The 26161-nt window shown below is 43.6% G+C and overlaps 1 protein-coding gene across 1 annotated transcript; it reads right to left on the reverse strand.

Annotated features, from left to right (window-relative positions):
- Positions 1-25209, reverse strand: LOC121280046 (tubulin polymerization-promoting protein family member 3-like). Its single transcript, XM_041191676.1, is given in 4 exon segments — positions 1-189; positions 8448-8601; positions 21128-21349; positions 25136-25209. Coding segments are annotated over 4 exon segments (639 nt in total).
- Positions 25210-26161: the final 952 nt, after the last annotated feature.

The raw sequence follows: 26161 nt of genomic DNA on the forward strand, positions 1-26161 counted from the left end.
TTATTTTCTCACTTTTTCATCGTAAGTTCCAGCTCCTTTGTAATTCCCCACATAACCTGTATTTGCTGCTATGTCCTCCCTGCCACTTAGCCCTTTGCCTTTGCCACTTTCATCAAAACGTTCCTTGTGGGATCCAGTGTACTTAGAGGTGTCTGTTAGTCTCTCAACACCACCTCCTTTATGTGCAACCTGAAAGAAGAAATGACATGCTTTATTAGACTTGAAGATAAAGATAATAGATATCTGGTCTACTTAGAAGACTTGCAGTCAGTCATTTTTACAATAATACGTGTTGTGCTCTTATAAGATGTTATGGCTTCAACTGTTTAATAACTACAAATCATATCAAGAAGGAAAATAAATGATTAGAGCAACCATATGTGGCAGAAAGGCAAGGAGCCTGGGATAGTGAGCTAGCATGTATTTGAGGAAAAGGATGCAGAAGAGATCTGTGTTGGTAGTCTGCATTGGGGTAAACAACATGGAAGGAAATAAACATAGAGGCCTTAAAGTGACATATGTGAGGATTGTTTCATATCTTCTGGTACACTTCCACTGTTTGAAAATAAAGTGGAGGATATAAATAAATGGCTGGCAACCTGAAATTGCAACACATTACCTTCATAAATAGCCAGGAGTTCTATCAGAATAAAAAGCATTGACACAGAATGGATAGGGTTAATTTTAGTTGAACAAGAACAGAAAGAGTGGCAAGTAACATTAAGGCAATACTGGAAATCCATTTCAACTAGAGACCTCAAGCCAGGTCTGGGAGATAACCAGGTCCCCAGGCTGGAGGGATCACAGAGGAGAGATAACATGCAGGTGGGTTCAGACATTGTAGCCCTGAGAGGCAGACAGCATGGAAGCCCAAGAACAGGCTTGACACTGCAGAACATGAAAGAAGGCAAATTTACACTGAAACAAAAACAAAAACAGAATTACCTGGAAAAACTCAGCAGGTTTGGCAGCATTGGCGGAGAAGAAAAGAGTTGACGTTTCGAGTCCTCATGACCCTTCCAATTTACACTGAGATGCTTCTATATGAATGCAAGAAGCTTTTGAAATAAGATGACAGAACTGGTGCTGTGGTGTGGTGGGGAATTTTATTTTATTTTTGTTCATTTACAGGATGTCGGCTTCACAGGCTAGGCCAGCATTTATTGCCCGCCACTAATTGCCCTTGAAAAGATGGTGGTGAGCTGCCTTCTTGAATGGCTGCAGTCCTCGTGGTGTTGGTACACCCATAGTGCTGTTAGGGAGGGAGTTCCAGGATTTTGACCCAGTGACAGTGAAGGAACAGCAATATATTTCCAAGTCAGGATGGTGAATGACTTCGAGGGGAACTTCCAGGTGGTGGTGTTCCTGTCTATCTGCTGCCCTTGTCCTTCTAGATGGTAGAGCTTGTGGGTTTGGAAGTTGCAGTCTAAGGAGACTTGGTGAGTTCCTGCAGTGCATCTTGTAGATGGTACACACTGTTGCCACTGTTCATCGGTGGTAGGGAAATGAATGTGGATGTGGTGCCAATCAAGCGGGCTGCTTTGTCCTGGATGATGTCAAGCTTCTTGAGTGTTGTTGGAGCTGCACTCATCCAGGCAAGTGGGGATTATTCCATCACACTTCTGACTTGTGCCTTGTAGATGGTGGACAGGTTTTGGGGAGTCAGGAGGTGAGTTACTCACTACTGAATTCCTAGCCTGCTCTTGTCGCCACAGTATTTATGTGGCTAGTTCAGTTCAGTTTCTAGTCAATGGTAACCCCCAGGATGTTGATAGTGGGGGATTCTGTGATGGTATTGCCATTGCATGTCAAGGGGCAATGGTTAGATTCTGCTTTGTTGGAGATGGTCATTGTCTGACACTTGTGTGGCGTGACTGTTACTTGCCATTTGTCAGCCCAAGCCAGGATATTGTCCAGGTCTTGCTGTATTTGCATATGGACTGCTTCAGTAACTGAGGAGTTGCAAATGGTGCTGAACATTGTGCAATCATCAGCGGATATCCCCACTTCTGACTCCTTACATTACTTTACTGATGATCAAGTGTAGGTTGATGAGGCGGTATTTGGCCAGGTTGGATTTATCCTGCCTTCTGTGTACAACGCATACCTGGGCAATTTTCCACATTGCTGAGTAGATGTCAGTGTTGTAGATGTACTGGAACAGCTTTGCTAGGGGCGTGGCAAGTTCTGGAGTACAAGACTTCAGTGCAATTGCTGGAATATTTTCAGGCCCATAGGCTTTACAGTATCCATAGCCTTCAGCTGTTTCTAGACATCATGTGGAGTGAATCGAATTGGCTGAAGGCTGGCATCTGTGATGCTCCGGAGGAGGCCCAGATGGATCATCCACTTGACACTTCTGGCGGAAGATCGTTGTGAATGCTTCAGCCTTATCTTTTGCACTGATGTGCTGGGCTCCCCCATCATTGAGGATGGGGATATTTGTGGAGCCTCTCCTCCAATGAGTCGTTTAATTGTCCACCACCATTCACTACTGGATGTGGCAGGACTGCAGAAGTTAGATCTGACCCATTGGTTGTGGGATCACTTAGCTCTGTCTATCACTTTGTGCTTATGCTGTTTGGCATGCAACTAGTTCTGTGTTATAACTTCACCAGGTTGACACCTCATTCTTAGGTATGCCTGGTGTTGCTTCGGGCATGCCCTCCTGCACTCTTCATTTAACCAGGGTTGATCCCCTGTCTTGGTGGTAATGGTAGAGTGGGGTATATGCTGGGCCATGGGATGACAGGATGTGGTCGAGTACAGTTCTGCTGCTGCTGATGGCCCACAGCACTTCATGGTTGCCTAATTTTGAGTTGCTAGATCCGTTCAAAATCTATCCCATTTAGCAAGGCAGTAGTGCCACACAATACAAACACAATGGAGGGTATCCTCAATGTGAAGATGGGACTTGGTCTCCACAAGGTGGTCACTCCTATTGATACTGACATGAACAGGTGCATCTACGGCAGGCAGATTGGTGAGGTTGAGGTCAATTTTGTTTTTTCCTCTTGTTGGTTCCCTCACCACCTGCCACAGACCCAGTCTAGCAGCTGTGTCAATTAGGACTCAGCCAGCTGGGTCTGTAGTGGTGCTACAGAGCCACTCTTGGTGATGGACATTGAAGTTCCCCACCCAGAGTACATTCTGCACCCTTGCCACCCTCAGTGCTTCCTGGTGTTCAACATGGAGGAGCACTGATTCATCAGCTGAGGGGAGGGGCGTGCAAGACATGGGAATCACAGGAGGTTTCCTTGCCCATGATGCATGTCATGGGGTCTGGAAACAATGTTGAGGGCTCCTAGGGCAATTCCCTCCCGACTGTATATCACTGTACCACTTCTACTGGGTCTGTCCTGCCAGTGGGACAGGACATACCCAGGGATGGTGATAGTGGTGCCTGGAACATCATCTGTAAGATATGATGCCATGAATATGACTATGTCAGGCTGTTGCTTAACTAGTCTGTGAGACAGCTCTCCCAGTTTTGACACAAGTCCCCAGATGTTAGTAAGGAGGACTTTGCAGGGTTGACAGGGCTGGGTTTGCCATTGTCATTTCCAGTGCCTAGGTAGAAACCAGGTGGCCTGTCCAACTTCATTCCTTTTCAGCGGTTGGATACAACTGAATGGCTTGCTAGGGGAGTATTTAAGAGCCAACCACATTGCTGTGGGTCTGGTGTCACATGTAAGCTGGACGAGGTAAGGACCGCGGATCTTCCCTAAAGAGTATTAATGAAGCAGATGGCTGTTTTTTTGACAATCAACAATGGGTTCATGGTCATCACTAGACTTTTAATTCCAGATTTTTATTGAATTCAAATTCCACCATCTGCCATAGTGGGATTCAAACCCAGGTCCCCGGAGCGTTATCCTGGGTCGCTGGATTACTAGTCCAGTGACAATACCACTACGCCACCGCCTCCCCTATCATAAATATAGCCAAATCTAGACAACTGATTTTTATTGAGGAATTGGTGTCACGATCCCAGCTGTTAATACTGGACAAGTCAGATCCCAGAGTGAAACCTGGCTTGATAGATCTTAATCATTTTTCAGAAACTATGGAGGTAAGTTACTGAACAAATTCACAGGAGTCTGCTGATGAACTTTTAACACAAGTAATGAAATATTTATTAAACATGAAAAATAAGCTATATTGCACTAGACAAAAAGGTTGGAAAGATCTCAATACAAACAGAAGAAAACGATTCAAACATTCACTATTCCTTCACTCCAACTATATCTTTGCAGACACATATAAATTCAGAATGATAAAACTATTTACAATATCTATCTTATATTCTAATATTTAAGGTACATATGCAGTACATGTGAATTAACTGGTGAACTACGGTCAGACACACCACACTCCAAAATAAATGACAGATGCAACCAAAGCAATTTCCATGGATTTCTCAACAACCCACCCAGACATTTGTCACATTGTAAGCCAACCAGTTTCACTGAAACTTTGTCTTTCTCACGAAGGTTTCCAATCTCCACATTTAAAGAACTTGCCTTGATATTCTCTTCAAACGTCACTCCCACTCGGATGGCTGCAATAATGACCCACCTCTCAGGGTTTCAATCCCGCCTTCCGAGATTCCTTTCTCTGGACCTCTGAGTACACTCAAATTTCACCTTCTGAGCACAATTTCAGATCATCAACTGTGCCAAGCTGAACACCACTGCTCCAAAAAGCAAGCAGTAAGAAGTCACCAATCTTCAGCTGCCCCCTCGGATCTTCAGGGCTTCTCTCAAGCCTGCTTTGCTTCAAGTTTGCTCCTCGCAGCTCTCTCTTTAACTCGGCACCTATTGCTATGTTCCTTTCATCTAACTTGACTCTGCGACTGTTTTCTGACCCCTATCTTTGCCCCTTCTTGGGACTTTCTTCTTAGATCTCTCCCTGCCCCCCTCCCATGTCCTGCTCCCAGGGACACACTCAGCACCATGATGCACCATTATCAGATCATCTGACCTGTGTTTCATGCTGTACACTCCTTTTCCTCCAAGCAGGCATGCAGGGCTGGTTCCCAGCCTAAAGAACATAAAAGACATGAACTGCGCATGTGTGGCCATTTCCCAGCCAGCACATGTGCAGAAGGCCCAAGACCCGTCAGGAACTGGAGTTCTCAAACTCCAAAGCTATGTATTTGAGTTTATTACAATGACAACACAAAATGATCATGGTAAACTTATGACTGCACCTTCAAATGGAATCTGATAAAATTTTGAAAGATGTGCAAATTTAGGGAAATATTTGGAGGGGAAGGTAACATTGTGATAATGTTACTGGACTTGTAATCCAGAGTTCAACTGTAATTAATTAATAAATTTGGAATAAAAAGCTAGACTTTATAATGATCATGAAACTACCTTATTGTCATAAAAATCCACCTGGTTTGCTAATGTCCTTCTCTACCCAATCTGGCCTACATGTGACTCCAGACCCACAACAATGTGGTTGCAACAGGACAAATCCAATTTGACCAATTGCTGCCCCATCAGTCTACCCTCAATCATCTGCGATGGAAGGTGTCATTTATAGTGCTATAGTGTGCCACTTACCCAACAATGACCAGTTTACCAAAGCTCATTTTGGGTTCCATCAGGGCCACGCAGCTCCAGACCTCGTTACAGCATTGGTCTGAACAAGGACAAAAAAAATCTGAATTCCAGAGGTGAGGTGAGAGTGACTGCCCTTGACATCAAGGCAGCATTTGATCAAGTGTGGCCCTAGCAGAATTGAAGTCAATGGGAATCAAGGGGGAAATCTCTCCACTGGTTGTGGTCATAAGTCACACAAAGGAAGATGTTTGTGGTTGTTGGAGGCCAATCATATCAGCCCCTTGACATCGCTGCAAGAGTTCTTTGGAGTAGTGTCCCAGGCCCAGTCATCTTCAGCTGCCTCATCAAAGACTTTCCCTCCCTCATAAAGTCAGAAATGGGATCCTTCACTGATAAATCGAACAATGTCCAGCTCCATTTGCAACTCTCAAGATACAGAAGCAGTCCGTGCTCACATATAGCAAGAACGGGACAACGTGCAGGCTTGGTCTGATGAGTGACAAGAAACATTCACACCACACTGTGCCAGTCAATGACCATCTCCTACAAAGGAGAATCTAAACATCTCCCATTGAATTCAATGGCATTACCATGGCTGATTCCTCCAATATCCTGGGAGTTGAAATTGACCAGAAACTAAACTGGACCAGCCATATAAATACTGTGGTTCCAAGAACAGATCAGAGGCTGGGAACTCTATCTGCTGCATCAACAACACTCATGAAGCTTGATACCATCAAGCACAAAGCAGCCGCTTGATCAGCAATCCATCCAGCACTTAAACATTCACTCCCTCCACTACCAAAGTACAGTGGCAGTTGTGCGTATCATCTACATGATACATTTCTCAAGCTGGCAGGTAAGTACGCCCACACTTTTCCTATTTTTGTTATCTTGCACACAATGTGTGTTAATAGCTCTTCTTTGAGCGCTTGGTTGAATATCACCAAGGATCAATGCATAACAATCTGCCTATTGTTTACCTACTTTTCAAATATACAGATAGGCCCATGTTTTTGTGGAGCATTCTATTTTGCTGTTGTGTCAATGTATTTGGCCTGTGTACCATCTGCTAGGGCTCCTTGATGCCACACTTGATCAATGCTGCCTTGATGTCAAGGGCTGTTGTGCCAATGTATTTGGCCTGTGTACCATTAAATATGGCAACCTAAAGAGCACCAATCATGTCAAGGTGTGTGCATGCAGCATATTCTGGGATTCACGTTAGGTAGTTGCTAGGGCTGGATACTGGGTGACACATACCTTGTTTCATATTCATCATTCCAACATAAGTACTTTTTAAAATTAACTTGCAGGACAAGGCCGTCCATAACAGGCAGACTGGAGGGAGTTCACTTGACCTAAGATTTCTGAATCTTTATGAGGAGAGGGCCCTTGAAATTCTGAGCACATACACAATGAAGGAAATGAGCTGGGGGGCGGGGGTAGTGGAGGTGAAGTCAGGAGACTCCCCAAACTCATATTCATGTCATCCTTTTTCTCTAATTGCACTATCTACTTACTCATTTTCAATATCTCACAAAGGCATACATGGTATCTCAGCATAACACACGGGAATACCTTGCCACTTAAACTCTGCTTCAAGGGTTGTCTTGTTGGCAACTTTCTAGAATACATTCTTTGAATCCCTAGGTTGCCAAACAAAAGGATTTGGCAGAGCCCATAGTCTGTACCAAACATCTCATGGCACCCGGAATCTCATACTTACACAGCAGCAAAACACTCCAGAGGATTCAGTGATAAGACAGGAGCATTTGGTGAATCATTTGCACAGTGCACAGGAGCAAATGGAGGTTGGAGGGTATCTCAAATTTATCATGGGCCATAGTGTTATTTTCCAGAAAGCCAGTTGGTAAAGAAAAATACTGGAACCAGTCGTTGCTCACTCTGACACTTAGTTACAGAGTTAAACATTACAAGCGTATGTCTCCTAACAACCACATCACAGTTTCAATAAATGTTTCTTTATTGAGCTCACATGAAACCCCAGTTAACGCCCACCACTTGCATATAATTAAACACAATTAATATACAATTAACGCACAGCCAATAGATAGCTTTGCTCTTCTAGTAGCTTATCCATCAAGCTTTTCTGCTTGTGAAATAATGATGGCACTATTGATTGCTATTAACGAAAGGAATCTTGAAGCTGTGCAGGTAGCAGGCATTAGCTTATATGGATCTGTACCCATGATCATGGCCCAGCTGTGTGATTGTTCCAGATCCGTGGTCAGACCAGTTGTACCTGCCTGATCTCTGATGGATGAAAATACCATGTACCAGGTTCCAATGAAGGTCTGGAGCTGAGACATTAGCCAGGATTTTACGATCCCACCAGCGGCACACATCATCGCGAATGGGATGGCAAAATTTGGAGAGCGGTTGAAAGTCATTTGGCTTTTGGCTGCTCTCCAAATTTTCTCATTCTGCCCGCAACGATGCCTGCCACTGGTGGGATTGGAAAGTCCCGCCCCATGTGTGAGACTGAATATATATGAGCGTGCTGTGTTTGTGCACGTTTATCTGCATAAGGATGAGTGTGAGTGTGTGTTGTGTGTGTGTATATATTTAGTGCATGTTAGTGTATGTCTGAGTTTGTGTATGCAAAGTTTATGAGACAATACAGTGAGATAATCGATGGGATGGCTGCAGCACTTCCTCAGTCTGACTGAGATGTACCAGAATTTGCCTTGTTTGGTTTGGCTCCAATCAGGATAAGACATTTGGAGTTTAGAAATTTTAAAATAAAGTTTAGCAGCTCAATACAACTGGTGATACAGAAAGGAAACTGATGGAATCTTAATGAAAATGGATACCAGAGCTAAGGTTTGGATTCAGGTTCAGCATGCTTACCGTCACTCCAGCATTAGTTGGATCTCTTCCGGCAATAAGAGCATAAATTGATGCGAGTGCCTCCTCTTGATTTTTGCCTTTAAACCTTTTTGGAGCAAGTTCTGCCAGAGCCATTTTAAACTCTTCGAAGGTGATTACCCGAGCTGACTTGGATCTGAAATTAAAACATGATTAAACCCCTCTATTCAGTTTCTAAATAATATACCCATGGATAGCTTTATTTTTTCCACCAGCACTCAACCTGTGGCACATTTTAGGTTTCCTGGATTTTAGCTTGGCGGAATGTTCCATGCTGGGATGCTGTTTTGAGATTTGGGAATTCCTGAATTATGGCTTTCCTGAACATCCTGTAGATTTTAACTACAGGGTGTCTTTCTTTTTTCTTTCTTAGTTTTCAGGCCACAAGTAGGCTGAACAGGGTCTAGTGGGCAGGAAATCCTACAAGCACAAGGCTGCACCTGAGCCTAGTTAAGAGCAAGTGGGTCTAGCTGTGATGGATTATGGGGAAGGGTCCAAGAGTTCCAATCATGGGGCTTGGGGCCTGATTGAGAGGAAAGAGCAGGTAGATTGCAGAGTGCTTTCATTGGTACCTTGTTGGGCCTGGAGGAATCCCTTCTGTTCCTCCTGGCCCACAAGCAGTGCTGTAAAGGCATTACAAATGTTGCTTACTTTCTTTTTGAAAGATTTCCTTATGTTACTCCTAAAATTACCTTTAATTAGTCAGAACCTGTCACCCCTTGTTCTACCCTCACAGTTTAATATAAAGTATTAATCAAGTTAATCCTTTTGACTTGCTATTTTATACATTTTATTATGACCAGTTTAGGAGGGGTGAGCTGACTCCTCTTAGTCCCACTCCTGGGTTGTTTATAACAGAATTCATATTTAGACGAAATTTGATATTGCCAATTCAATATGTACTTAACTGTGTGTAACCCAGTGTAGGAATTAAGCTGGCCGATTCCTTGAGTTAACAAGTAAGGAGTTAGTTTTGTTACTAAAACTCACTCAGGTAATAATACAGAATTTTTTAACAAAAAGGTTTCAAATGTACAAACATGTCCAACTTCCCACCAATGCAAAAAAAACACAACTTCCCCAGGTATGCACAAAAAGAAATAAAAACCTTACAGAATATCAGATGTTAAAACTTGGCCAAGTATAGAAGGTAAAGTCAGAAAGATTATCCAGGGATTGTCTGAATGCTTGTTCACAGCTAGAGAGTCACTTTCCTCGTTGGCTGCTGTTCTTAAAAAAAATGTTATGGAACGTGGGCATCGATGAGAAGGCCAGCATTTGTTGCCCATCGCTCATTATCCATCTCTTTTCGCCTTTGAACCGAGTGGCATGCTCAGCAATTTCAGAGGGCAGTTAAAAGTCAACCACATTGCTGTGGGTCTGGAGTCACATGTGAGATCAGGTGAGGGTGGCAGATTTCCTTCCCTGGAGGACATTAGTGAACCAGGTGTGTTTTTACAACAATTAACAATGGTTTCCTGGCCACCATTACTGACAGTAGCTTTTTAATTCCAGATTTTTATTAATTGAACTTAAATTCTACTGGCTGCTATGGGACTTGAACCTGTGTGCTCAGAGTAATAGCTTGGGCTGTTGGGTTGCTAGTGCAGCGACAACCCCCCCCCCCCCCCCCACCATTTGCTACTTTGGTTTCTCACTGAAGCAGTTGTCCTGCAGTTGTGGTTCATTCTGTTTTCTCTTAAAGACAGTGATGTTGTGTTAGAATCATCCTTTAAGAACTTTTGGTTTGCAGCAATGAGGTCTTCTGGTGGGTTTTCAAACCACAAGCAGGGCTCAGCTTTGTTAAGAGAGGTTCCAGAGGAGAGAGAGTTGCAGTGGTGGGGGGTGGTAGGTAAGGCTATTGCCCTTTTGTCCTTATGGCAGTTCAAATTGAGTAAATTTTACACCCAAGAGGTAGGTCATTTGATCTCCCTTTGGTTTCAATCTGTGGTTTATTTTAGCCATTGGATGGAATCATCCCAGATTTGCACTAAGTGTGGTAGCAGGTGGGTAAAATGTCGTCAAAATGTTGGTAAAGCCGCAATGGCGGCTTCTCACACCATATCCTCCCAAGCCCACCGCATTAGTTATGCATTCCCGGGAAACACACCATTTCCATGGTGGGCAGACTCTTATTCACCTGCCATGCCATCACCTCGGCGCTTCATCACACCGGGCGCCACATTTAAAGTGCAATCGCTCCCAGCCCAAGACTGCTGCTCTGAAGTCATGGCCCGGAAAGGCAAAAAGACTGCAGCCCTCAGGTTCAATGATGTATCCCTCTAGTTCCTTTGGATGCTGTGGAGGCCTGCTGTGATGTCTTCTACCCTTGCTCAGGCCTCAGGATAGGCAGCTACATTGCCAATCTGGCCCGGGAGGCGGTGGCAGTGGTCAGCACCAACGCCCTGCAAAAGAGGACAGCGATCCAGTGCCGTAAGAGGATGAATGATCTCTTTGTTCTGCCAGGGTAAGCCACTCTCAACTCACACATTCACAAGCCCACCACACATTCACAGGGCCCTCACTCACTGTTAGTTCACTGGACATCACCATTCATTCTCTTATACACACCTTCATTGTCCTCATCCCATCCGTGGGACCACTCATCACCCACACATGCCACAGGCATACTTATCATCTGGTCTGGCAGGCATGCTGCTTACACTCTCTCCATCTCTTTTCATGCAAGACAAGCTGGCACACAACAAGAGGAAAAGGTCACAGACTGGTAGAGGAATACCTGAAATCAAAGTCCTCACGGACTTTGAAAACAGAGCCATCCAGCTGGCCGGTGAGGATCTGGACTGTTCCTGTGCTGACAATGAGGTCGGTGGTGCTCTACCAAGTGAGGTTCCAGCAGTGCAACATCCATCAGACAACCATGCTATGATTGATGTGTCCGGTTTCATAGGCCACTGCTTCTACAGGCTCATCTGCCAAACAGCCAATGGAGTCCATGACCCAGGGCCTCCAATCAAGACCCGAAGAAACCTCTGAAGAGGAATCTGAAGGCACCCTCCTTGAAGTCCCATCACAGCGCTTACTCACACCCTCCACCAACGCAGAGGCACACACCACGGTGGGACCTAGCTTTAGAGTAACCCCGGGATCACAATCTGGTGAGCACATCGCACTGTCTGATCCACAGCAGGCAGAGGCAGGGACTTCCTAGGTGTCCTTGGAGAACTGCTAGCGTCCAGAAATCTGCTGAGTCCAAGTCAGATGATGAGCCTCTGGACTCAGTCATGCCACAGGTGCTGGAACTGTGAATGCAAGCTAGGGAACATCAGGAAGGGATGTCCGCTGCACTCCTCAGATTGCAAGGCACGATGGAGGAGCCTGTCCGCCTTCAGGCTGAGGTGATAGCGCCGGCATGCCAACATACTGAGGCCAGCACTGTTAGGATGGTGCCCGCCATGGAGGCCATGGTCCAGGATGTCACTCCTGCACTGCTGCGTGGATGGAACTCCATTGCTGATGCCATAGTTGGCCTCCAACAGTGTGTACAAGAGAGGGGTGCAGGATAGCTTGATGTCACTTCAGCTACCCCTTCTCCTCAAGGAGTCAGCCAGGGGCCCTCGGGCACCCATAGGGAGGAGTGTCAGCAGGTGGCAACCCATGGGGGCCATCCGTCAAGGTGACTCTGGGAATATCTGCCCCATCCCAATCCCCTCTTCCTGTGACCTCAGTAGCTCCAGCTCCACAGACCAAGGAGGGCACCACTGCTGCACAGCAGGACCCTGAATGCAGGCCGGGGCTCTCCAAGTCTTGGCCCTCCAGACGACATCCGCCAAGGTCATCACAGACAGGGCATCACAGTCAGCAGGTTGCCTCCACCTCCGCTGTGGATGTCTGGGGGACATCATGACGTAGCTGCAGAGTTAGGAAAGTTAAGAAGATGTAGTTGCATAGACCACGCATGGGAGTTAATCATTTGTACATACTGTTCACTATTGTCAATAAACGCCCGAGAATGTCTCTTTGCCTATGGCTCCTTGTTCTGATGAGCAATATTCGTGTCACTCAGATGTGAAACCTTGGTTCCTCAGTCCAGGGCCTCTTCCCTGTGTTTTGTGCAGCCTTCAGACCAAAGTGATGGCTGGCCTCACACTCCCTAGACACATTAATGATGCCTGCACCTCGATGGTGCTGCTCATTGTTGCCAGAATGTTGTGGGCAGGCATCACAGAGTTCCGTCATTCTCTCTGTGTGCTCTCAGCACCTTTAAGGTGGGGCTGGCCCCCCATCTCTTCAGCATCTGCAACTAGTGATGCTGTGTTCCTGAAGGAGTCAAGTGCTGAAGACGGACAAAGGATCAGATGCTCCTAGAGTTTCATGGCTGCACCTCTATGATATGACCTGATCACAGATTGCAAGTGAACTGCCCTCAGCCAGACAGGAGTCAGACATTCTCAGAGGCTAAGTGAAGATCTATGGAATGTCCTCATTGCATGTCCTCATCATCCTCCTGGAATCTAGCAACTATTGAGGCCTCCAGTGCGTCTCCATGACAAGAGCATTATCACAGAGGGTATATACACTGCTATAAGCTAGACTGAAGTCAAACGTTCATAGATGTAGTGTGAGGATCCATGGTGTCTCCTGACATGTTATCATCCTCCACAAATCTAGCACCTATGAAGACCTCCTGAACGCACCTGCCTCCTCTGGCCAGTGTGAGGGCTTCATCGCTGTCATTGTCTCCTTCAAGGACCTCCTCACCCTCATCCCCATCGATGTGCTCCTCATTGGAAGAGACCTCCAGCTCCTGCATCTCCTCACCCTGTTGCAGCGCCAGGCTGTAAAGGGCACAATGGCAACACCAAGGTGTGACACCCTCTATGGACTATATTACAGGACTCCAGGTCCAGGCATTGGAACCTCATTTTCAGCATCCCGGCAGTTTGCTCCACCAAGTTGTGAGTTGTTGCCTGGACCTCGTTATACCTTTGCTTTGCTGCAGTCTGAGGCCACCACACAGGTATCATCATCCACGTCCTCTGCGGGTAACCCTTGTCCCTGAGGAGCCAACCCTGCAGCCTCCGTGGACCCTGGACGACATCAGGGATCTGTGACCAACTGAAAATGTAGGAGTTGTTATGATCCCAGGTGATACTACTACTGGACAAGTCAGATCCTGGGGTAGAACCTGTCTTGATAGATCCTAACTTTTACTTTTTGTTTAGAAATGTGGAGGGTGGCTACTGAAGGGAGTCTGCTGATGTACTTTTAACAGAAGAATAAAACATTTAATAAACAAGGAAAAGTTGAACTATATTGCACTTCTCCTTTATCCACAACTGTACCTTTACAGATATATACAGATTTGTAAGGATAACACAAGTTACAAAAAAATCTATCTTATAATCTAATGTTCACAACAAGTATACAGTCCATGTAAATCAATAGGTGACCTGTGGTCAGGCACACCACGCTCTGAAACCAAGTGAAGGATGACATCTCAAACAGATGCAATGGATCTCTCAACAACTCCCCCAGGCATTTGTCATACCGTGAGCCAACTGGTCTCATGGAACTCCATCTTTCACACAAGGGTTTCCAATCTCCACTCTCAAAGTACTCACCTTGGAATTTTCTACCAAGCTACGCTTTCACTTGGTCATCTTCAACAAGGGTCCACCTCCAGGATTTCAACCTCTCCTTCTGATGTTCCTTTCCCCTGGATTGCCATATGTATTCAAGCTTTGTCTTCCATACACTCTCTCAGATACTCAGCCGTGCCAACAGAACAGCACTTCTTCACAGGCCTGTGGTAAGGTGTCACCCAACTTTGGCTATCTCCTCAGATCTCTGGCTTCTCACAAGCATATTTTGCTTCAGGTCTGCTTCTTGGAGCTTTCTCTCTTTAATTCAGAGCTTTACCCTCTATTCCCTACTTTCACTTCCACTGAACAGGAACTGCTCCTAATTCCTGTTCTTGTTCCTTGACTTAACTGTTTTCTTTGGACTTTCTTTTGTTCTCACTCCCTAGTTTCTGGGATTTTCTTCTGTTCTTTTGGGAAATCTGCTCTCTGCTGTTCCCTCTCCTGTCCAGCTTCCTCACTCTGTGGTATCCACAGACCAACTGAACTCAAACTGCTTTTCTGCTTCCCTCTATCTCTCTGTAGGTCTCCTGTTACTAGGCAACAGCACAGTTTTTCCTACTTTGCTTTAACTTCCATAAACCACTAACCCCCCTTGAAATACAGCTCTCTACTTCAAGAGTCGTAAAATCTCATTAAAACGCAATCCACAAACAAACCCACAGACTTGCAGGCAACATTCTAAAGTGAAATGAAAACCCAGGTTTTTCCCCTTTCTTAACACATACATATGAAATATAAATTAAACTTAAACTTAAAGCTAAAGCTTAAACTTAAAGCTATAGCTTATTCCTAACACCCACAAATACAAATATAAATTACTTAAAATGATCTTTAGTCCCTACTGAAGTATATCCTTCCTTTAGTTATGGAGACCAAAACTGTACCAAGTACTCAGATGCAGTTTCACCAATGCCCTCTTCAGTTGTAGCAAGACTTCCCTACTTATCTACTCAACAATAAAGACCCACATTCCATTTGATAATTTTCTAATTACTTTGTGTACCTGCATGCTAACTTTTTGTAATTAATATACAGGGACACCAAGATTCCTCTGTAATGTAGCATTCTGCAGTCTTTCACCATTTAAGCAATATTCTGCTTTTCTATTCCTCCTGCCAAAGTGGACAACCTCACATTTTCCCACATTATATTCCATCCACCAAATTTTCATCCACTCACTTATCCTATTTAAATCCCTTTGCATCCTCCACAAAACTTGCTTCCCTATCTATCTTTGTATCATCTGAAAATTTGGCTACAGTATAGTCAGTGCCTTCATTCAAGGCATTAATACAGATCATAAATAGTTGAGGCCCCAGCACTGATCCCTGTGGCACTTCACTGGTTACAGTTTGCCAAATTGAAAATGATCCATTTATCCTAAATGTGTTTCCTGTTAGTTTGTCAATCCTTTATTCATGCTAACATATCACCTCCAACACCTTGAGCTCTTATCTTGTGTAATAACATTTTATGTGGTACTTATTTCATGCCTTTTCTAAATCCAAACACACTACACTTGCTGGTTCTCCTTTATCCGCCCTGCTTGTTACATTCTCAAAGAATTCCAATAAATTTAAATACGAGTTCCCTTTCTGCTTGATTGATTTATGATTTTCTAAATATCCTGCTACTACTTTCTTAATCATGGATTGAGCATTTTCCCAATGATAGATGTTAGACTAATTGCCTATAGTTTCCTGCTTTCTGACTCCCTCCCTTCTTGAATAATAGTGTTACATTTGCAGTTTTAAAATCCTCCGGGACCTTTCCAGAATCTAGGGAATTTTGGAAGATTACAATAAATGCATCCACTATCTCTGCAGTCATTTCTTTTAAGACCCTAGAGAATGCAGGCCATCAGGTCCAGGGGACTTGTCAATCTTTAGTCCCATTGGTTTTCCCAGTACTTGTTCTCTAGCGATTGTGATTGTTTTAATTTCCTCCCTTCCTTTTGCCTCAAATTAAATCAGTCAGACATGATTTGTCTTAACAAATCCACCTTGGCTCTCCTTGACTAACCCATTCCTTAATAAATGAAAATTCACTTTTTCCAGATAATGGATTCCAATAATTTCCCCACCATTGATGATAGGCTGACTGGCTTGTACTTGCCGGGTTTATCCTAATTTACTTTCTTAAATATTGGTATAACAATAGAAACCCTCCAATCCTCCGTCTCTACTGTATCCAATAAGTACTAAAAGATTGTGAGCAATGCCTCTGTTATTTCTACTTTTGCCTCTTTCACCAATGTGGGATGCATTCCATCTGGACCAGGTGGCTTACCAGTTTTCACTAATGCTAAGCTTTCTAGTATGTTTTCCTTATCTTTCACTACCCTGTCCACATCATCTCTCTTCTCTTTTAGTGTTACCTTCATATCATCTTCTTCCTTTGTGAAGATGGATGCTGTCATGAATACGGGATCATAGCCACGAATTACTTATGAACATATTGAACTTTTAAGTAAGACATGTTTTTAAAAAGAAGACCTACAAGCAAAAGCTGGCTGGGGTTATAAAGTAACCACTTGCTGGAAAATTCCTTTGTGGATTACACTCAACCAACTAGTCCAGAGAACGGGATGTCGCACCTTAAAAGATGTGAAAGCATATTTCAGACAGAAACATGTCAAAGGAAAAGATGTGATGCCAAAAATTAAAGTGTAATCTCCTGTGGTTGCAGAGATAATGAAGGCTGATTACCATCTCAGTAGAAACATCTCCTGTGAGTTATATCTCAGACTGTGGACATGATATTAGTTGAAAAGAAAGCAGATCTGGGTGAAAGACATGTTTTTTTTTCTCTTCCAGGAATACACAAGAGAAAGGGTTAAAAGCCATCTGCAATCCTAGCCTCTGTGCGCTAGCTTTGGTGTTCATGGCCTGGTGTGCGGGGATATGCTGTGTAGGTCACAGCTGAAGAACATTATCTAGGCTTCCCTGCGCTTGCAGGTAAAGAAAAACTTTCTCTGATTGCTGGAAGCAAGTCACAAGTCAACAAAGCCACAATCAAAAATGAAACAGGACAACTCCTTTCAGCTAACCTGCAGAACCAAGAAACTCCAAACCAACTGCTCAATTGCCAAATTCTGCTCTACCGGAATCATCCAACTTAATGGCTGCAACATTTCACCGTCTACTCCTCACGGACCAGCCAAAGACTGATTTATATATCTCTTTAACTTTTATTTCTGGATTCACTTCTCATTTCTAGCCTGTGTGCTGTGTTTCATTATTTTTTCTCGTCTTTTAGTAATTAATAAACTCACTCTCTCTTTAACTCAATAAAACATGGTTAAGTTGGCTCCTTTTAAAACATAAATACATTTGGACTGAGAAAAGGATCCACGAGGGAAGGGATCCTTTTTAAATTGATGTTGTTGCGACCAACTGAGGGGGTTGAACAAAGAAGGGGAGCCACTTCATCCCTCCTCACCAGGGAGTATAATAATTTGGGGTAACTCATCTGGGATCATAACAAATTGAGGGAACCTCACCCTGGGGCCAGTCGTAACAATGCAAAGTACTCACACACGTACTTTGTTTAGCCATGTCTTCAGCTTCCACATGAAAATTCCCAACTTTTTCAATAGCTAACTTCTTATATTTTCTATGTTTATAAAATATTTTAGGGTTCAATGTGTTGTTTCTTCCAATTTTTTAATAATCTCTCTATTCCTCCCATTTTAGTTTTTTCAATTCCCTCCCTTACTTTCCATAGTTTTCTTGCTTATTAACTGACCCTTGTGACAGACATTTTGTATTAAGCACCATTTGTCTGTTCAATTTTAATATTATTTTTCTTGTCATGCAGAGGGCATTAACTTTGGCTGTGCTAACCTTTTCCCTTCAAAGGGATCTGCTTAATTTGTACCTCAACTATCTCTTCTCAGAAAGCCTTCTATTGCACTAGTCCTGCTTTACCCTGCAATCGCCTTTTCCAGTCTACTTGTATTTGCTCCCTTGTTAGCTCTTTCCCATTTGAACATTTTTACCTTCAATATTTTCTGATCTCTTTCCATTATTACTTAAAACTGAATTATATTGTGGTCACTGTTAACTAGATGATCTCCTACTTGCGCACTCCACTTGTCCTACTTCATTTCTTAGAACCAGACTTAATACCATTTCCTACCTTGTTGGACTGGAGACAGATTGAACAAGAAAGCTCTGTAGGCACATCAGAAATTCCTCTCCTTCCTTATCTTCAGCAATTTGTTTTTCTATATTAGGGTAATTAAAATATCACTACAGGTTGAGTATCCTTTATCCAAAACCCTTGGAGCTGATTTCGGTATTTAGATACTTTTGGTTTTCGGATTGAGTAGCGTATTGAGTATTATTAGGATGAATAAGTAGTGACTTGTGGAAATCTAGCTAGTAATGAGGAGTTGGAGAATAAGTTTTCTGTCCCTCAGTGGTACTTTAAGCAGTTTGCGAAGCAAGGGAAAACAGCCTCTGGCAGACCAGACTTGACACTTATACCTTTACCTCCAAAGACTTGCTGATTCCATTTAGATCAGATATCGTTACTTTCCCAAGGGGCAGCATTTTCTTGGTTGAACCAAGTTGGCATGATAGGGTTTGGGTCAGAAGCAGCTGGGCACAAGTTAAGACAAATAACAAGATTTCCCATGGTAAAGGCTGGTGAGGTACGTGTTTGCCCAGGTTGTGTCGGCTCGGGTCAGGGACCTCCCATGCTAAAGGTCGATAAGATTCAAAAAATGTGATTTTTGGATGTGTTTAGTTTTCTGATTTATGGATAAAGGACACGCGACCTTTACTCAATTTGCCAACAAATTTGCTCATCCATCTCGCTCTTTGGAGCTCTATAAAAATCCCTCTACAGTGTAAAAGCCGCACCCCCCCCCTCCCCATTCCTCAATGCCATCCATATATTGTCCTTAATAAATGCTGCCAAGCCCCTTCCTTTTTTGCCTTCTCTATGATTACTTGGTAACCAGGAATATAAAGAACCCACTCCTGCTTTTGTTTGAGCCATCTCTCTATTAATGCAAAGATTTCATAATCCCATGTAGCAATTTGTGCAGCTCACCAACATATTAATTATACTACATAGACATGCATAATTTAACGCCTCCTTCATCATGTTTACTATTATCCAGGTTCCTGCAAATTTTGGGGGATTTCTAATTTTACTGTTATTTAGTAACCCTCTGTCCTCTGATTTCATTTCTGCTCCTTTCCACTATTTCAGATTTCCCACCCCCTGCCAGATTAGTTTTAACCTTCCCCAGCAGTACTTGGATAACCTCTCGGCAATTTGTCATCCAAAGTTTGCCATCATTTGACTCCTTCAACCAAAAGGCCCAACCAGGCCACTGGCAGCTGGTTCACCTACTGAGCTGGCACAGAGGAGCTTGGCAAGCAATGCTGTGCCAGCCGATACTGAAATAATGCATTTCCAATGACATTCAATTATCCCCATGTTCCACATTTGAAAACATTCTTTTTCTAACATGTTTCTGAAACATTTATTTGTTGCAATAATCTTGCTCAATTTCATTGCTATTTGGGTACAGCCACCTGCGAAACAATAAACAGACAGATTGAGAGAGCTAAGCAATCCCACAACCAACAGATCAGACCTAAACTCTGCAGTCCTGCCACATCCAGTCATGAATAGTGGTGGACAATTAAACAACTAACAGGAGGAAGAGGCTCCATAAATATCCCCATCCTCAATGATGGGGGAGCCAAGCACATCAGTGCAAAAGTCAAGGCTGATGATACATTTGAACATCTTCAGCCAGAAGTGCCAAGTGGAAGATCCAACTTGGCCTCCTCTTGAGGTACCTAGCATCATAGATGCCAGCCTTCAACCAATTCAATTCACTCCATATGTTATCAAAAAATGGCTAAAGACACTGGAAACTGCAAAGGCAATGGGCCCTGACAGCTTCCAGATAATAGTACTGAAGGCTGGTGCTCCAGAACTAGCTGCACCCCTAACCAAGCTGTTTCAGTACAGCTACAATGCTAGCATCTAGCTGGCAATGTGAAAAATAGTCAAGGTATGTCCTGTCCACTAAAAGCAAGATAAATCCAATCTGGCCAATTACTGCCTCATCAATCTATTCTCGATCACCAGTAAAATGATGGAAAATGTCATTGACAGTGCTATCAAGCGGCACTTACTCAGCAACAACCTACTCCCTGAGGTGCGCCAGGGTCACTCAGCTCAGATATTCTGCAGCAAGTGGCTCACCTCCTGACTCCCCAAAGTCTTTCCACCATCTATGAGGCACAAGTCAGGAGTGTGATGAAATACTCTCCACTTGTTTAGGCCACTGCAGCTTCAACAACACTCAATAAGCCCGACACCATCCAGGAAAAGGCAGCCCACTTGATTGGCATCTTAAATATTCACTCCCTCCATCACTGCTGCACTCTAAAGTGTGTACTATAGACAAGATGCACTGCAGTAACTCACCAAGGCTCCTTCTACAGTACCTCCTAAACTCATGACCACTACCACCCAGAAGGACAAGGGCAGAAGAAACATGGGAACACTACCATCTGCAAGTTTTCCTCTAAGTCACACATTCTGACTTGGCAATATATTGCCATTCCTTCATCATCACTGGATCAAAATCCTGGAACTTCCTATGAAATAGCACTGTGCCAGTACCTTCACCACATGCAGATCAAGAAGGCAGCTCGCCATCATCATCGCAAGGGCAATTAGGGATGGAAAATGAATACTGACTTTGTCAGCAATGCCCACATCTCTTGGAAGAATTTTTAAAAATGATTGGACATAACCCCTGTGAATTAGATTGTTACTGTATTCCTTTCATCAATATGCTCGCTGATCTGGATGAGGATAGAACAGTAATCATTATCTTCCCGATAGCCTTGCTGAGATTGGGAATTTGCAGTGTGAAAAATCATGATTCTGTAATACCATTTCATGGCCGGTGCCTAGCTACATCAATGACCTGGATCACTGAACTGGCTTACAACATTATTTTTTTTGGAAGGCATAAATTAGAGAAAATCATATTGCTGGTCAATACCTGGTACCTACTTTACTTTTGAAAAGAGAATGTCTATGTCAGTTGAAGTGACTGTTTTGCCATCAATGACTTTGCAATCTTTGCAGATTTTGGACCAGTTCTTCCCATTCATTTCGTTGCCACTTGAGCTGGTGTCCCCATGCATTGCAAACTTTCTAAATGACTCATGCAGAGTTCCCATATCATTTGATGTTCCTGCCATTTTTGAAGTCCCACAGCTTTCTTAAGTTATCCTATGTAGAATAGGAAGAGAGGATTTAATGTTTAGGCAATGAGCTCAATTATAAACTGGAGAAGGGATTACATATAGTGATTGAAGGTGGTGAGAAATAGTTATGGCTAGTACATTAAAACAGCATTAGTGTTTGGTTTAGTTGTATGATAGTGCTCTCATCTCTAATTCAGAAGGTTGTAGGCTGAAGCTCCATTCTGGATGCTTGTGGACATAATCTAGTCTGGCACTTCTGCGCAATACTGTGGGAGTGCTGTATTGTTGGAGGTACTGTCTTTTAGATGAGACATTAAACTAAGGCCTCGTCTGCTCTGAGGTGGATGCATACCTTTGTGGAAAAATTGGGGACTTCTCCCTTTGTTCTAACCAACATTTATCCACTAACATCTGCAGCAAATGACCTGGCCATTTATTTAATTGCTGTTTGTGGGACCTTGCTCAATGTGAATATACTACTATTATACTACTATATAGTACTATTTTAACACTCCACCCTGCTCTCTTGCCCACATGTCTGTCCTTGGCTTGCTGCATAGTTCCAGTGAAGCCCAACGCAAACTGGAGGAACAACACCTCATCTTCCGAATAGGGACTTTACAGCCTTCCGGACTGAATATTGAATTCAACTTTAGGTCGTGAGCTCCCTCCCCCATCCCCACCCCCTTTCTGTTTCCCTCTTCCTTTTTTTTCCAATAAATTATAAAGATTTTCCTTTTCCCACCTATTTCCATTATATAAAAAAATTTTTAAAAAAATATAAAAAAAAATTTTAAAAAACCCCACTAGAGTTATACCTTGAGTGCCCTACCATCCATTCTTAATTAGCACATTCGTTTAGATAATATCACCAACTTTAACTTTAACACCTATGTGTTCTATTGTACTATTGTCGTTGACATCTTTTGATGATCTGCTTCTATCACTGCTTGTTTGTCCCTACAACCACGCCCCCCCCACCTCTCTGTCTCTCTCTCTCTCCGCCCCCCACACACACACCTTAAACCAGCTTATATTTCAACTCTTTCTTGGACTCGAACTCAAGTTCTGTCGAAGGGTCATGAGGACTCGAAACGTCAACTCTTTTCTTCTCCGCCGATGCTGCCAGACCTGCTGAGTTTTTCCAGGTAATTCTGTTTTTGTTGTGAATATACTACCACATTCCCTGCATTACAACAGTGACTACACATCAAAAATACTCCATGGGCTGTAAAGCGATTTGGAGCATCCTGAGGCCAAGAAAGGTGCTATATATGAGTACAAGTATTTCTTTTTTCCCCTTTAGAATAATTAATTAATTATTAATTCAGATAACAATGACACCTGGAGAGGGTTATCACTAATAGAAGTAGAACTGACAGGGGGCCTGTTATGTGTGATGCATATCAATTTCATCACAGACTTAATCAAAACCATGGACAGAAGAGCTGAATATCAAAGAAATGTTAAGAGTAGCTGGCCTTGATATGGAGTCAACGCTCATCTGAGCATGGCACCAAGCAACCCTGAGGACAGTGAAGATCAGTGTGAAAATTCCCCAGTTTCTGGAGTGAGGCCTGACACACACAAAAATGATTGTGTTTGTTAGAGTTCGGACATGGCTGCTGGAATTCCCCATGTGTCTGGACCATTAGTCCAGGTGTCTGCATTACTGGTCCAATAACACAACCACAGTGATACCATACTCCTTATACATAAATATGCTTTTAAAAAAAAGCATTGTATTGGGAAATAAAACCGACTCCTACATAAATGTGGCTTCTTTACTTTTGATCGCTTATAGTTCTGTGTTCTAATAGGAATTCTCAAACACTATCAAACTAAAGGTTCAAGTATCTATAACTTAAAATTTTAATTTTAAAACAGATAAATCTGAATCATTATTTGTTTTAACCGCTCTGAGGTGGCTCACCTAATGTCCTAAAGCGTCGACAGAAAGGGCAGCATTCATGTTAAAAGTACCAGCGTGGCCATGGCAACACCTAATATGACATCAAAGCAGTGTAATAAGTAAAAATGTCTACTGTCATCATTAAATTATATCAAATTTCAGTCCTGAAAGCTGATTTGCTGTAAGGCATTTCCATAAATATGAATGATGAGATTTTCACACAATAATCTTCCACATTGCATGATTTTGACATCAACATAATGGAAACAACTAAGCAGCTAATTTATTAATATTTTAATATTGATGTGCTTCAGTCATGTCATTAAACCCACTCACTCAGCAGCTGTGAGAAGCCAAAGGCACTGAAGCAGGGATTATTGTAAATAAGACGGAGGGTGGAATATTCCATGCCTGCTGGCATTGGCGTGCTCGGCAGCATGAGTGGACAATATGACGGGGAGGCCAAAAATCTGCTTCACAACATCGTGAAAGCAGTTTGCAATCGTCCAGTGTATCCGTCAATGGCGGGCCATGTTTCCCATTGTCGGATGTCGGAAATTTCATTGTAATACATCTGTGAATCATTATAAGCCCAGCCCGCTGGAATCATCCCCCCAGTGCTGGATCATCAGAGCACATCAGCATGATCGCATGCCAATGTGTTTCACAACTGTACATAAACGACGTGCTCCTGCGAGCTTCACTTCACTCGGGACTTCTAGGTTTGTTTGCCTACCTTGCTTTAGGCAGCAGTCGCAGTCATCAGCATCAAGCTTCGCAGACAGTACCACATCACTTTTAGGGGGGGTGCTCTGGGGCTGGTCTCTACCTACCAGACCAGCTGTAAGAGGGTGGCTTTTCAATGGCTGCAGGGCTAGGGCTTGCTTTAGAAGGGGGAGAAGTGGTCTCAAGCAAGGGAAGAGGCTGCAGGGCGAGGGCTGTACTGGGGAAGGAGGGTTTCCCAGGATGTGTGGGGGGCACAAGTTGATCTGTGCAAGTGACCTTGAGGGTGAGGGCTGAGGAGGCAGTCTCCAGAGGAGATGGGGCCATATGGAAATGTGAGGGTGTGTGTGAGAGAGTGAGTGGTGATGTTCCTTGAACTGGCAGTGAGTGAGATACCAGTGAATGTGTGATGGGCTTGTGAGTGTGTGAATTTAGAGTGAAGAGGAGAACCTATAGTCTCCAATCCCGCAATGACCACACGAGACTCAGCCTTCCTTTTAACCGGTTTTATTCAAGCATATGCAAAGGAGTTGCAATCATTCCTAAGAATGAAGACCCAGCTCCCAGACTGATTACATTTCATTACTTTTGTACTTTTTCTTATAATAATACATGTGAGTACATTTGAATACATCCAACTGGTAACCGACACAATGGTTCCATGCTATCTCTATTCTATTGAGTACATAAACATGTGATTTTGCTATGCAATTATTCTAAAGCATGTATACCTAATTATACTATCCAATCAGGATTAAAGCATGTATACATGAACCTAGATTCTTGCAACTCAAGACTGTTTGTGTTTCATCAAAGCCCCCTCTTTGTCCATTGTTCAACTTCCCATATCTAAGCTAAAACCATCTGCCCCTTCCCTATCTGAGAGAGGAGTACACTTAATCCAATTTATGTCATACTTTTGTCTCCAGTCTGACTCTCAAGGCTGTGCAATGTTCATCTGGTAATCTTCAACTCTTAATATGTTTAGCAGCCATGTCTGCCTGGAGATTTTAGGGGTTTTTAAGTAGATTCTCACTGTATTCTCTTTTAGCATTTTTAATTTCCCCCTAACACCTTACCCTGGTGTCACAGATGAGATGTTTCATTCTCTATCTGCATTGGACGGCCAACCTCTTCTGTGCAGCATCGGCACTGATCACCACTGCCCTCGCCTACCAAGCTGGAGTGATAACATTGCTGTCCCTCTTGCAGACAGAGCTGGGGTAGAGGACATCACAGTGATCCTCCATGGCGCCAAAAGGCGCTCGGGGGATGCGTCACTAAACCGGGGGACTGCAGTCATCTTGCGTTTTGGGGCCAGTCTTCTTTGCAGCAGTCCTGGGCTGGAAGCACTGAGAGGTGTCTGCGCAGCTACACTTTAAATGTCGTGCCAGGTGTGGCAAGTTGACAGTCATCGAAATGTCGTGTTTCCACGGAATGCCTGATTAATGAGGCAGGATTGGGACAATATAGCGTGAAAAGCCGCTGGCAGTTAAAAGGTCCAATTTCCCGCCTGCTACCGCACTTAGTACAAACCTGGGACACTTCCACTCTAAGCCTTTTGTTTAACTGACTTTCAAGAATAATGCTGCCTGGTTTAGCTAATAAATGCACATCCAATGCAGAACAATAAGCTAATAAGTTCGATGAGGAAAGGGTGAACAGGCTGGGTGTATTTATCTTTAAAAGAAAAGGCTGAGGATGGAGGTCTTTAAAATTATGTAAAATTCTGACACAGTAGACACAGCAGGGGGAGAAATTTGATTAGGCCCAATATTGGGTGGGGGTGTGGTGATGGGGCAAGTTGTGATGCGTGACTGCCCTGTGGCCTGGCCCCTTTGAGGAAGGTAACATGCAAACTTCATGCCTGCTTATCTGCATGATTGTAGCATGCAGCCCAGGGTGAGACAACTGCTAACTGGCTGCATACTCTGCAGCACGCTTAGCTGCGTGTATGGCTAGCATCATGTACAGCTAGCCTGGAGCTCTTAAAGGCAGCATGCCCCTTTCAAGCACGAGCTGCAGTTGTGCTACAACAGCAATTTGAAAAGTCTCATGCAAGTTTTGGTAGAAGGTAGAGACAGAAAATGGAGCAAGAGGCCAGAGAGAGAGTGCCCAGGTTTTGGATGCAGCTTTAGATGGATTGTGAAAGGAGCAGACACATTTAAATGTCAATCATGTTTCCACAGGGGGCCAGGAGGC

The sequence above is a fragment of the Carcharodon carcharias genome, chromosome 7 (genome assembly GCF_017639515.1).
Source record: "Carcharodon carcharias isolate sCarCar2 chromosome 7, sCarCar2.pri, whole genome shotgun sequence".
NCBI classification, from domain to species: Eukaryota; Metazoa; Chordata; class Chondrichthyes; order Lamniformes; family Lamnidae; genus Carcharodon; species Carcharodon carcharias.